Below are 14,960 nucleotides of genomic sequence, written 5' to 3'. Positions count from 1 at the left end.
AATCACTTCACAAGGCAAAAACAAATCATTCCCCATGCCCAGGATCAAAAATCAAAAAACTCAAAATTTGGTCAAAATTACTCAATTGGATAAAATTCACATTTTCATCATCAACACTTAGGCAAATTAAGACTCTGCACTAAAAATTCCAATTGAAAATAGACCATTTTGGCGAATTCATTTTATTCAAAATTGCATCCTGCGAAAGGAAGCTTAAAAAGCTCTCAAGACTGACTGGACTCTAGCCTGAAAACGATCGAAAAAGGAACCCTAAGGCTTGACCCTAAATCCAGACAACTAACAAACTACCAAAACCCTAAAAAGCAGAGAAAAAGAACAGGCAAAACGAGCAAAAAGAGGGGGTCCCCATTTTAATGGGGCGATGTGTGAAATGGTCACAACAGTCACCGAAGTTGGGAAGACTTGGGAACTTGGGAAGTTGGAGGTTCCGGAGTTCCGGGGGGGCCTGGCAAGACAACACTTCATACTTCATGATTCCATTGTTTTCTCCTCGATCAATTGAGGCAGCGGTGGTCCATAGAACATATCTCTGATCGGTTCTCACTGATGGATCAAGGGTGTCATAAAATGACAACAATACCCTAATTCGGGTTTTATCTTGTAATCTTGGCCATTGATTTGAGAATCAATCTGAGCCTTTGAATTGTAAAGAGAGCTCTATATAAGGCTCTATTGTAATGTTTTCACAATCGCCCCATTGCAAATGGGCACCCCTACTTTTTACTTTCCTTCTTTCTAGGTTGGTTGCCTTGGTTTGGTCGTCTAGTAGTGTTGTTAGCTATTAACCTTTTACTAGAGGGAGTGCAGTATCTTAGGTTGCGAGGAAATGAGCAAGTCATGTCCATCTCTTTGGGTTGAATTGAGGTTAGGTAGCTCTCAAGGCTTGACAATGAACGATATAATAATTTCATTTGATCATCATCATTAGAGATGGAAATAATGAGTTCAAGTGTTGAGTCATAGGAATTGAGAGGTTAGATGCAAGTCAATCAAGATGAAAGCCTAATAGCCATCAAATATCTTTGATGTTGATGAAGGACCCTTGGAGTTGGAGAGGTGAGTGCTTGATGTTTGAAGAGATTGGGGTGATTGAGCAAGTAAAATTGATATCCTTGAGTCACTGTCAATGAGGGGTGAAAACATCAACCACTTTCTTATCCAGAAACACTCTAGATCAATTTCTCATGGATTGTGGAAACTTGATGTCTGCTATTGACTACTGTCAGTGCCCTGTAAAAAGCCCAACCACTTCTAGTCAGTGCTCATCCAAATCTACGACTTGCCTTATTCCCAACCAGTGGGGTCTCAAAAGTCTAACTACCTTGAAGGCATTTCCCGTGACTCTTGAAAGCATGATTAAGGTGTGGAAGTATTATACTTGTCAAGATGAACATTGATTGAGGTGAATGCTTGATATTTTGGGGGGTAATTTTGAATGAATTAGGTGAAATCTTCTAGCAAAGACTTGAAATGCCTTAAACCAGCTAATGGAACAAGTGAAGTTGCCACTTGTGGATCACTATCAATGACCCCCTAAATCCCTGACCATTCCAGTCAATGATCCCCCTAAAACCTTGGCCATTTATAGTCAGTGATCCCCTAAATCCCCGACCATTATTAGTTAGTGATCCCCCAAATCCTTGACCATTTCTAGTCAGTGGCCCCCCAAAAGCCCGACCACTTCCAGTCAGTGCTAATTCAAAAGTTCGACCACTTCCAGTCAATGCCTCTTCAAAATTCTGATCAGCTTTGCATCACCGTCAGTGACATATCAAAGTTCCAACTTGCTACAAGTTAGTATCCATGACATTCAAAATCCTGCCCAAGGACTTGAAAATGTGTTTGTACTATTGGAGATTGGAATGATTTCAATGTTTCAACTTGCAAGTGATCAAGTTGATGAGGGATGCCAGTGATTTGAGAAGGGGGATGTCACTATTAGTGACTCCTCAAATCTCCGACCTGCCTAGTGTCACTTCCAGTAAGTAACCCTTTGAAAACTCGAACTTCCATACACACCTAAAAGTCCAACCTGTTCTAAGTCACTTCCAGTGACCTCTAAAAAGTCCAACCCTGCATGTGTTTAGATAGGAATCAAGTCACAAAATCAGAAACAGTGAAAAATTAGACATAAAAAGTGAAGTCTCAGACTGAAAATATGACAAATCAAACTTTAGAACATCAGTGAATCAGACCTTGAAAGGTGAAAATTAGAGATTAAACAAGGGGAATTCATTTCTGATTTGAAGAACAAAGTTGTTCTCTTCTATATCTTGATCAAGGTTTATTTACTTTTCAGGTTATGAAGGCAAAGGGAGGAGGAAATTCATCACTTAAGGGAGATAAGGACATGCAAGAGATCAGCTCGTGGTGTTCAAGCTTAAGGACGTGAGAAGACAAAGAAGACTTTGCAACATTGGGATGATTAAGTATCCAAGATAAGTTGCTTCACAACATCGAATTTGCTAGGGAGGACTCAAGCATCAACATCAACATGCTCAAAGCAAAGACAAATGAGAAGGTAATTCAAGGAGTAAAAGAGTATGACCAATGCATTAGCAACATCAAGCAAAGACACTATAAAGCAAGTGCAGGGCATAGCATCAAAGGAAGTCAACACATATACTTCACTTCAAGCTAAGGAGGTATGTGCAACGTGAAGATATCAGCTTTCTTTATGAAGAGAGAGATCTCTCCACATAGAAGAGATCAAGGAAGCAGAAGATTCACAAGAGCAAGCACGTGCTAAAGAAATTTTTTTCACAATCTTGAATCTCCTCCAGAAATCTAAGAATTATTGCTAGTACATCAGGGAGATAATTCCAGAAGAGTTAATCAAAGTTAGAAAGATTGATCCCCAAAAAGGATACAGTTTGGGAATATCTCCTACCTTCATCTCATTCATGATTGAGCTTAGAAATGTTGAGTGTCAAGAGATTTGCATTAATCACCTACATTTGTGATGAGTTACAAGGAACAAGTTGAGGTGGCGCCCTGTCATCACTTATCCAATCACATCATTCCAAGACAAGGCGTCTAGATTCAATGCACCTGACTCATCCAACCAAGAGATAACTACCACATGTGGACACAAAGTTCAATGTACCTACCTTCACAATTTATTGGTCGGAAATTCAAAGGACATATGTCCCATAAACTGTAATTTTATCATTGGTCAAACATTAAATGCTTTGTAATGGGTGTAACAAAACCTAATTAGGGTTTCTATCTTGTAATCGTGGCCATTGATTGTGAATTAATCTGAGCCACTTATTGTAATGAGAGCACTATATAAGGCTCCACTTCTTCATTTGCAAAGTTTAATAGTGAATATTTTATTTAGTAGAAGAGTAGCAGATAACAAGCAGTTAGAAGTAGAGTAGGAGGAGAATGCAGAAATTGTTGCCAAACTTGTAAATAAACATGCTTTTCATTGAAGATATGGTGGAATGTGTTGTTTCTTCTACATAATTGAATGGTTTCTTGTTAGATCCTCACATTAAATGATGATAATTAGATGGATGAAAGATCTTTGTGAATGATTGATGATGGAACTCCTATGTTCATACTACTCGTATTTCATTGATTGTGAAGTATCTTGTGTAGTCAACTACACTCATTTATCCAAGCTTAACTTCAATTGCTACTTCTTCATTGATATGCATCGCCTTGATGGTGTCTATGTTCATGGTGGTGATTTGAACATCATATGATTACCTTAGGAAATTGCACTAAATTTTGTAGAGTTGTTGCTTTTGTAATGCTCCCATTTGCAATTTGCTGTAATTTAGTCCTAGGACAATAATTCCAACTTAACATGAGAATTGTAATACATTTATAAATGTAATTTTATCAATTCTGAAGACAATAATATTTGACTCTAGAATCTAAAGCTAATTTGGGTGATAGAACTTATCTTGATAGTGTAATATTCCCTTATTTAACCCTTAAGGTTTTGAGACTAACTTCTTATAATTTCACGGCAAGAGACTTCTTCTATTAAAACTTATGTCTAAATGAATTTGGTTAGTAACCATATACTTATTGCAATCCTCTGCTCATTAATGTAATGGTAATCAATGATGGAAATGCTCTTCGGACTGCATGATTATCCTTATACCCAAAGGCCTTGGACAATAAGATCAAAATGAATATCTGTTAAAGGAAACTTATTCAATTGCTCTGGATGTCTTTCAATGTGAAGAACCAGGAAATGGATTATATCATTATCAACATATTGATTTAGTACGTATACACTTCGCTGCTCCTGATATGTTCTTATTATGAATGCAATCTTAACTCCAACTTTGGTCTACGGGAATAAAAATAGGCTAGATGACCCTGCTGATGATCACCGAAAAAAGGGGAAATTATACATCATTTGATTTTTAATATATTTAATGGCATACGAGTTAACAATTGACAAGATGAGAGTGCTTTGTATATGGTAATTTTTCTATAATGCATTTCATTGTTAACCTATTTTGGTCCCTTGTGGACATTAATATAATTTATTTCTTTCTCTTTTGAGTTTACTGCAAGGTTTTTGTCATATCTTTTACATAATTTTGTTTTTCAAGTTGCAATCCATCTTAAGTCTATATTAGAGAAGCATTTCTTTTGGGGAATGCCATTATAATTCTAATTCCTGTTAGAATTGGAAATTTTAGCTCGAATCTCTAATTTTAAATGTGGGTATCACCCTTTATTTCATGTAAATTACTGATCAGTAGTCATGTCATCTCCAATGCAGGTAGCATCTTCATTTATTGGGCTTCTTGACATCATTCTTGTCACTAGGATGAATCTTAGAATGCATATTCCTGATCAAGCTTTTGTTTTAGGTGATGAAGCTTTATCAGATGCTCTATCCAGGCTTCAGATAATGCCATTGCTTATATTATCTGCCCAGCTTTGCCCCACTGGTATTGAGGGCACTGTCTTTTCTTTCCTGATGTCAGTGTCCAACTTTGGCAATACATGTGGTTCTTGGTTTGGTGCACTTCTGCTTAAGTGGCTCCATGTTCAAAAGGATGACTATAGCAGACTTTGGTTGGCAGTACTTATCCGAAGCCTCTTGAGACTGTCTCCCCTCATGTTTCTTTTTCTTGTACCAGACTGTACAGTGGAAAACATCAAACCACCAAGCATTTCCCTATCAAATAATTTGCAAATGGAAGAAACTTCAAAGGATATTGAGCTCTGCAGTGAGGTTTCAGCGCACAAGGTTAATGAGTGTATATAGACTACTTGCATCTATTGTATACAATAAGAATTTACAGAGTGCCATTGCCTGCAGTGTTTGGCTTCATGGATGATAGAAAATAAAGGGTGGAACGCCATTGTTAGAATGCATGGTTGGGTTGGTCTGCCCAAGATGCAGCATTTAGTGGGATTTTTCAATCCAGTGACAGCTAGTAAGAAGACAATGAAAGTTATGATTATTGCCTATACACATCTCTATTACCAAATGATAGATAAATTGCGAAGACTTGGACTGGTTCTGCAAACAATGGACAAACTCCTTGAAGTATCAAGTTATCACCATGCCAAGACAAATAACTTATATTGTAACTTTGTTACATGAGCACTTTTTTAAAGTACTACTAATATATGAAGGATAAGTTGATTATTGGGTCTGAGGCCTTATGTAGATATGATGGGGCTTCTAATCTAGATGGGCTACCTATTCTTTATTTAGGAAGTATCTTTTTGTTTAAATAATTAGCTCTTTATTTAGTCCAATCCATCTTTATATATATTTGTGATTGAATGTTTCATTTTTGAATTTTTCATTTGTGCACGTTGCCTCTAGTATCACAGTATGTTATCATATCTAACGGTGCTGCAGAAGTTTATAATGCATAAATCTTGAAAGTTTGAACCTGTGAGTATTTGGTTACCAAAGAATATGGTAAAGATAAAAATCCTTGGAGAATGTCATTCTTGATGAGATGGAAACAGCACGTTTGAATGTTTGATATGATATAATAAAGAGTAAGAATGCTATAGACAGATTTATGTGGGAGCTTTGGAGAAAGCATGTTATAGACAGATTTATGTGGCAGCCTTGGGATTATAATTAATCGTATGTTGGTGGATCTTCCTTCTGATGCATAGATTGGTCTCTCTATGGGACGATCTATAAGTGATGGTGAACTACTATATGCTAATAACAAATAAATTTCAAGATTTTTTTTTGTTATTTTCCAGATTTTATTGTGACAATGTTTTGGAGTGTAGATTAACAACTACCGACTTGCTTAAGGAAAGTAAACATAATAATAAAGGCAATATTGCTGATGATGTTAATGATGGTATGTTGTTTTTAAGAAACTTTCTCATGCATGCATGTAAAGAAGAAATAATGCATGATGAGAAGGTTTTCAAGTTTTGGATTGTCTCCAAGATTGCAGATCAAGTATGCTTCTCAAAGATGGCCTTTTTGTTGGGCGAGGCAAAGGGGGATGGTGATGAATGAGTGAAGTTATAGCTATTGGCCAAGCTGAAGATTGTACTTCAATCACTGTATGTGATGCTAAACTGACAGTAAGAGAGTAGCCCGCTTTTCAGTTAAGGACAAGGTGGTTTGTGGTCTTAAGTGGATGCTTTCTCAATCAGTAGTTTGTGGTAAATTGCAGCAATATTTTGGAAGGGAAATAGTTTGTAGTGAGTGATTATTGAGTTGTAATGTTAAACAAGAGTAAATGAACATGCACACAGTAAGATGATGATAGTGGGAAGCTGTCAACTTACATCCATAGGTAATCTGTGTAATAGATGGATAGCAAGAACGCCACCAAAATGAAGCATGTAATGCCCGCACTTTCAAGAAGCTTATGATCTATGTTAGAATGGAGTGATGCAAACCAATTAGGTGGTGAAAGCAGCCAAAATTTTCTCACATTCCCTAGGAACCCCTTTATTTTCTTGTCAAACTCCCTAGTCTCATTGTAAACTGGATTAGGGATGGAACTTCTACTCACACAATGCATTGTTTATGTTTTTTCGACTTATTTTGACTATTGGTTTGGTGCAATTGTGTGTGGAATATGGTTGATTGTAGGTACTTAGGGTGCAAGGTGTGACGGATTCAGTGGTTTCGTAAAGAGAGACAAATGTATCATAATGCCAACTCTAGTGTCAGGACCCTATTGGTAACTTTTGCCCAACCATAGCTCCACCTAACTAGGTGTCATGTAATAACTTGTAACTGTAATACCTTAAAAATGGTCATCCAAAACCATGAGCCCTTGATCTTGACTAATGTGCTTAAATTCAATAAAATTCATCAAGGTCTTGAATCAAATAATCAATTTAAATCAATCATGAGAGCCTGATTAATTAATTCTTAAGGTATAAAATAATTAATTGATCAAATTCAACATTCAAAATTCAAAATAGAAAATATTTTAAAAATCAAATATCTCATTTATTTAATTAAATATCTTTTGCATATTTAATAAATAAATAAAAATTGCCATAAATCTTCAAAAAAAGGAAACAAATCAATAAAGAGGAATTAATTTGAAAAATAAATTGGAAATTATGAACACAAAAATTCAATAAAAGGAAACAAATCGACTGAACCCAAGAAAAATGGAAAGAATCCGAGTTGCTAATTTCAACTCAATCTTATCTTTCCAAAATAGAATTAAATTGTCCAATCAAATCATTTCACCTGGATTGTGCTTCCTTCGAATCGATCTTGACCATTCATTAAAGATCAATCTTGACCTTTGGTCTCCCTCTTGATTTTCCTATAAATTCAGGGTCTCATTCTTCAATTAGGATCAGAGAATTTTACATCGTTATTATGCTAATATTATGTTGCAGTTTATCAAGGAAATTTTGAAGAAGCTTTGCATATTTAATTCATCAATCAACTTAGTTTTCATTTAGCTTTCATTTAATCTTATAATCATTTAGACTTCTAGTTCATTAGCTTAGATTCATTTCTCTTATTTAGACTTCTAGTTCATTAGCTTAGATTCATTTTTTTCAATTTCTTGCATATAATCTAGCTTAGCTTCATTTAGAGCTTTGATCATTTAGTTTGATAATCTCATTTCGCTTAATCAATTAATCTTGCATTCGCCTAGTTGCATGCATTTAAAAATCCTCTATTTGAGTGTAGTCTAGTCATTGGATAGCTTAGCAATCTGAAAGCAATCCACACTCGCACTTTCTAGGAGGCAATAAGCTAACTTGCAATGGATTTCATTTTGTTGTTTTTGATTAACTAACCCATGCAAATAATGGTTTATTGAAGTGTTTGTGCCTTTGCAGGTTCTCCAAATTTCACACACACATTTCTGGCACCCACTGTGGGGCTCGAAGCCGCCACTACAAGATTTCTAATTTTGTTTGAACATATTTGATGTTTGGTCTTTATAACTAATAAACATGTGTTAAATTTGCAAATAAAGATATTTCTTTTTGCTTGTTCTTTTGTGACAGTAAAAAATGGTCTCTGTTTGGAGGGTATAACTTTTTATTGAACCGTTGGATCTAAACAAAATTTAAATATGTTGTTTCAAACCACGTTTTCTGTATTTTCACTAGAGAGATTTGCTTAATTGTGTCTGGTTCGAAAGTTATGAATGACAGAGTGCAGTACTATCATTTTGCTTGTTCTTCTATGACAGTAAAAAAGGGTCTCTGTTTGGAGGGTATAAATATTTATTGAACCATTGGATCTAAACAAATTTGGGATATGTTGTTTTACACCAAGTTTTCTACATTAACACCAGAGAGATTTCTCTAATTAAATTTCATTGGAAAGTTATGAATGAAAGAGTGGAGTACTATCATTTTACTTGTTCTTTTGTGACAGTAAAAAATGGTCTTTGTTTGGAGGGTATAAATTTTTATTGAACCGTTGGATTTAAACAAATTTTTTATATGTTGTTTCAAACCAATTTTAATACATTTTTCGTCGAAGTGATTTGCCTATTTTTGTTTGGTTTGAAAGTTATGGATGTCAGAGTGCAGTACTCTCAAAACTGTCATAACTAGGATAGTCATAAAGAATGAAAATTCTTGTTAGATTAGTTTAATTTACAGTTTGCATGCTAAAATTTTTTTTTGATGATTTTTTTTTATGTTATTTTGGCAACTAATTTTGGGCTTTTAATGTTTGCAGGTTCGCTTGGCAAAGAATTCAATCATTAAACATACGCTTGCCAAAGATTACAAACTCGAACTACTGATATCTTTGTTTTGTAGGTTGCCTCAAGAGATACAAACAAACATTCTGTCTTCTTAATATTTTTAGGAACACTTCAATTTCTATAAGGGAAACAACTTTGTTTTACGTATTTTTGGGAAAAATCTAGAGTAGGAGAGTATGCTCTTGTCCATTCGGACAATCAGAAATCCAGACCATGAGATTTGTTTTTTCTATTAGAGTTTGAGATCTGTTGATACCTTTAGAGGGCCTACCTCCTGAGAATCCCCTAAGGCTCGATGAGAGGGAATGACCCGAGTGAGTCCAGCCAAAGCTAGGAATCCAACTCACTATAATAAAACGCTTCTGGGGTGAAAGTCCCAGGAGACAGAATAATCGGTGGCACTGCTTCATTTATGAGGAGTGTCTCATGTTGAGCATCTTGTAGGGCCTCGCAATCTAAATCATGCTTGCGTGACTACATGGTTTCAACATCCTGCTAGGTTTTATAATCTAAATCGTGCTTGCACGATAGTCAGGCAATCCTTCCGAATGGAACCCTTACTACAAACTTTAGGTTAAAAGCTATTCGGCTCACCTCCGAAAGGAGGATAATCTTTGTGCAAGGGGATAACTGGTTTTCCCCCCAAGATTACTCGTCATATCGTGGCCCCATTAGTGTTTGGAGTCGGCTAATACGACGTTGAGAATCCATTACGTGATACTTAGTGGTCGTGTTCTGATTAGCTATTGGGTGTGTACCTAGGTTGCGGGCAAAGGTTTTCCTTCTCAGCCAACTTCCATAGGGTTAGCATGTTGTGCTTGTTACCATTTTACACCTACTATTTGCTATGCTTTTCATCCCTCAAAATAATTGAAACAAAACCCAAGACAATTAGAAACATCAAACTGTAACTGAAAGGCAAACTGAAAACCAAGTTAGTGATCGAAACTCTATCAAAACTCATCCTAGGTCGTACGAGCCAACAACAAGTCAACGCTTTATCGTTCTGGTCTGATTTAAACTCGTAGGGACAAACATCACTATTGTCAAATTGTCATTCTAATAAGAAAGGTCCTTGTATGAGTTAGAGCAACAACTTGTACGAATCTATATCTCCATCGTCTGACCCTGAAAGTTACTCGTTCTGGTCTCATACTTTGTCGTACAAAAATCTGTCCTTAAGTCCCGAAAGCAGTTAGTATCCTAGAGCAGACCTCTTTTGTCCTCATTGTCCAAACATCCTCTTGTCTGCCATAGTCAGTATCCATATCTGATCAAGTGTCAATATCTTGTATGTCCAATCCCCAAGTGTTGAGAAGAAGAAGCCTCAATCCAGAGGCTAAACTAAAAAAGAAGTGTCCTAGTCCTAGGCAAATCTATAAGAGGAGAAAGTTTTTATACACCAACCGTCAACTCTTCTTGTCGCATAGTGTGTTCCTGAGACATATGCGGTTATACCTTCAAGGGAAATCTAACGAATTTGACGAAGAACCCCTGAGAAGTAGGGCTTTTGCTTAGAAATCTACATTCAGCTATCGCTTAAATAAGGGAGGGAAGATCAATCTCGCTCTATTTCCATAATTTTGTATGTATCACTTACAATGACTCTCAACCTAAATCTCCAACCCTTGAGAGAGAGAAAGAAGTCGATTCACCCTTTGTAGGACAAGAATTCTACTGAGATAACTACCTTGTCCACTTTTGTGTCAAAAATATGTCTATCTAATCTTAGTCTCTGTTAAGCTCATTGATCTTTATTCTTCAACAACGAACATAGAATTAAACTGAGAAAATTTGGATCTCGAGCAAAACACTTCTTGATAATGTACTCTTGTGGTAGTGTTGTGAGATTTGTCGGTCACGTCCTAATTAGTTCATCAATCAATCATCAAATCAAACCTCGATCTTCTTGATCATCTTAGGTCACATCTTAAACGGGATAAATCTTTCTTGAAACCATATTTTGACCTCATCTCTTTATTTGAACATCTCTTTAATCAAACTATCTCCGATTCTATCTTGACTTCTGCATCACCTCCTATATCGGTCACATCAAGTTGCCCATGCCTGTTTGAACCAGAAGTTCTCATAAGAAAGATGACGAAAGTAAGGACAACCTTTTTCATTACAAACTAATCCATTCTTGCAAATTAAAACTGTCATAAATCTCCATGGCTACCTTGGCCCAACAAATTCAAGATCTGAAGCGAGAAATATATGAAATTCAAGACCAACAAAAAGATTCAATGACGCCTCTTGAGATAAAATTTCATGATATCAAGAACACCAGACTTCAAGAAATGCTAAAACAATTATATAAGATGAAACTGAAAGTAATTCAAAATCAAAAGCCAAGTCTCATAAAAGATCACAAGACACCTTCACCAAGACAAAAAGACGTTTCCTCCAAGTATCCCCTAGATAGACAGTTCACACCTTTGGGGCAATCTATTGAGTTAGCTTTGGAAGAGCTTCTTAAGCATAATATTATCATATTGCCTAACAAGACCACATGGGGATGTAAATTTTTGAGTAATTATTGTGCATATCATAGGCATAACAAACATAAGACTTCAATGTGCATGGAATTAAAACAAAATTCAAGACCTACTTGTTGATGGTGTTATTGAAATTGAAGATCCTAATAATTCACCTAAGAAGAAACTAGATGTCATTACTACACATGATCAACATTATGAACCTGTGGCTAGCAATGGCCCACATGTAGCCTCCATCTCTTCCATGATGCCTCCATCTCCTAAGGCTTCTCAACAACAATCTATACCATATTCCTCAAACAATGAGCCTAATGATGAAACTTTTCATGTTGACCCTCAAGGACTATCTCCTATGGAAATCCAAGCTAATCCCAATCTTGATTCAAGTTCCTCACATGATTTAAAAATCCTAGATCCTATGCCATCATGCACTCCAATTCCAAACATTCCCACTCTAGAGAGTCCCATCCGAAATGCTTCCCCATCATGCAAAAACATGAACTCCTTCAAAGAAACCTCCATGCATATCAAAAACACTACCCTTCCTTAGAATTGACTCCATATCAAGAGGATAATCTGAAAAATCAAGAAACAAGGCCTATCATAAATCAAGATCAAGACACCAAAACTCTCCAATCCCATCCAATGGTTGAAAAAGATCCTACCTTCCTAGAAACCCATGATGATCCCCTTATACCTTTCCATTTCTTCCAAGAGGAACTCCTTCCATCTGAAGAGAAAAACATCTTTCCAAATCCCATTCCTAATCCACTTCCTAAGCAAGATCATGATGCCTCTTCCACCTTTTCAAATGGTCCTATTCAAAATGAAGTGTCAAACACCCTTCCTACTCTATCCAATGGTCCTCTTCCATGTCAAGATCAAAGTGTCCCTTTATTCCCTTGTCATAATTCTCCATGTTTTCCTCAAGAGTCCATCATGCCCATAAAGCTCTCTCATGATCCTATCATTCCTTGCAAGCCACCTCCACCTCAAAATGGACTTGCCTCTAGCATCAAAAGTAAGAAGAAACCCTTTGTTAAAAAGATCTTTCAAAGCATGCATTATCAAAGAAAAGGGATAGACATTCATGAATAGGGTATATTAGAACCCCCTGCTATAAAAGAAAATATTGATTATAATGGCTACATTGCTCACTCTCAAGATGTTGGTATCCCTCATAAATCTTACATTTCTCCAGTTAAATCCAAATACACGCCTTCCCCTTCACCCCTTCCATCTATTTTAGGTCCCTATATCCCTCCATCCCTTATGCGGATCATCAAAGGCACACATCTTCGAGCACCTTCCATCCATCCAAAATACCTTCATATCATTCCTATCCATCCACACATTCTTTTCTTTATCCAAGCAACTTGGATGCCAAACATAAAATTCCACTATTAAAAAATCCACAGGAATAAAAGGATCAACATGTCTCATCTAATCGACATGCAAAAATGAAGAAAAAAATTTGATCCAAAAAGAAAAAGAGATATAAAAAAGGCCACAAAGGCCCATTGAGAAAAATAAAGTAATTTCAAAATCCATATGGGTTCCTAAGGTGCTTGTAGAAGCAATGCATTCCAAGGAACTACAAAAGAAAGAAATTTTCAAAACGCCACAAAGACCCACAAAGAAAGAAGAAAAGTCAAAATGTGTATGGCTTCCCAAGTTTTACATCGAGGCAATTAATTTTAAAGTATCAAAAAAGAATGAAAAATCAAGAACCATGTGGATTCCCAAGTCGCTCGTACAGGACTTGCACACTAAAGAAAAATCAAAATTGGCATTCAAGTTTGCTATCCCAAATTTTCCCACATCCACTATCCTAAAACCTATTTCACCTGCTTCATCCATTTTCACTCCTTGTGTCCTAAAATCCACATCAACCTTTCCATCAAAATGACAAACTCTGAAATCCACTATTTCTCCACCAGTCCACCACCCCTCAAGGTGTGTGCCAATGTTGATCTTGCTAGCATTTCCATCCAGCCATGCACAATTATTCCAACATCCCATCCATTATCCAACACCTATGTTCTATCCTTCCATCTCTCTTATCCAATCCTTTGCATAAATCCTTATAACCTTTTTGTCTTATCATCTATTTCATCTCCCTTTACTATCACCCTATCGACATCTTTGAGCATATATTCAATAGCCATTGATCGTTATAGAACATCTTTAAGGGGTATTATCTAGAGAACAACTTGATTCCCAAGTCATATCTCCTATCAAGTATCCATCATCTTCCAATAGTTCAAAAAAGTCAAAAAAGAAAAAAAATTGAAAAAGAAAAAAAGAAAAAAAAAAAGAAAAGCAAAGAAAAGAAAAAAAGTAAAAAATAAAAAAAGTAAAGAAAAACAAATTCGTCCACTAGTGAAAACATGGCAAATAGGCGCCATGGGCAAGTACCATGATGAAAATCCGACAAACAGGCATCATGCATAATTCATTGTCCTCTTGCACTATTCTTTAGGGGCAAGTTCCATCCGTGTGCATCCATCTATTATCCCTCATCCTCCATTATCCCTTATTCACTCTATATCCATCCATATCCCTTTTTCCACCTTTTATCTTGACAAGGTTAAGGATCTTTACAGGCTTTTGTGTGTCCTATATATTGCACTTGATCCACACCCTTCCACTCATATCCATTATTTTATCCATTTCTTACTTTTATCCTTGATTACCCCCTTTGATCTTGCTTATCCTATTTCCCTCCTATCCAAAACCCATCTCTTGATCGTGATCAAAATTAAGGACATAAAATGTAACAAACCTCTTGACATGGTCATTTATTTGGACCTATGACATTCGTTACACCATACCCTTTCTTTATATTGCTATATCTGGTCCCTTTGCTTGGACTGGCATGCTATCCTATTGCGAGATAGTCCTTGGAATCAAATAAGATTCCTCCATCATTCACTTATCCATTTCTATCCCATTCGTTCATTCACTCGCTCAAAATCCATTTTACCTTGCTATACACTAGGGGCAAACATTAAAAACTCCTAAAAAGTCCAAAAAAAAAAAATCTTTGCCAAGAAGGTGAAAACCTGGTAAACATGCATCTCTTGTACTCACAAGCGCTCCATCTATCAACGTAAATTTTGCATTCCCTGCTTTCATTTCCTGCTTTTCCACTTTGCTTTTTCTTGTGCATAATCTTTGGTCACTTTCGTGACCCCCCTTGGTTCTCCTTAGAACCCTCATAGCTTGCAATCGATCAACATTATAGTCCTAGGGCACCTCAATCTTA

At 36.3% G+C, this 14,960-nt stretch overlaps 1 protein-coding gene across 3 annotated transcripts in view; it reads left to right on the top strand.

Moving 5' to 3' along the window:
• LOC131078259 (probable folate-biopterin transporter 6) overlaps positions 1 to 5,663 on the top strand; it is a 34,662-nt gene extending 28,999 nt beyond the window's left edge. For 2 of the 3 annotated variants that reach the window (XM_058015926.2, XM_058015925.2), the window contains one exon: positions 4,775 to 5,663. In XM_058015926.2, coding sequence (XP_057871909.2) covers positions 4,775 to 5,266 — 492 coding nt within the window. In that variant the 3' untranslated portion in view covers positions 5,267 to 5,663. The remainder of the gene's footprint in view (positions 1 to 4,774) is intronic. The other variant, XM_058015927.2, reaches the window with a different exon arrangement.
• Positions 5,664 to 14,960: the final 9,297 nt, after the last annotated feature.

Source organism: Cryptomeria japonica, chromosome 7 (assembly GCF_030272615.1).
Source record: "Cryptomeria japonica chromosome 7, Sugi_1.0, whole genome shotgun sequence".
Lineage (NCBI taxonomy): Eukaryota > Viridiplantae > Streptophyta > Pinopsida > Cupressales > Cupressaceae > Cryptomeria > Cryptomeria japonica.
Note: the sequence above shows the minus strand (reverse complement) of the source record. Positions and strands in the feature narration are given on the sequence as shown.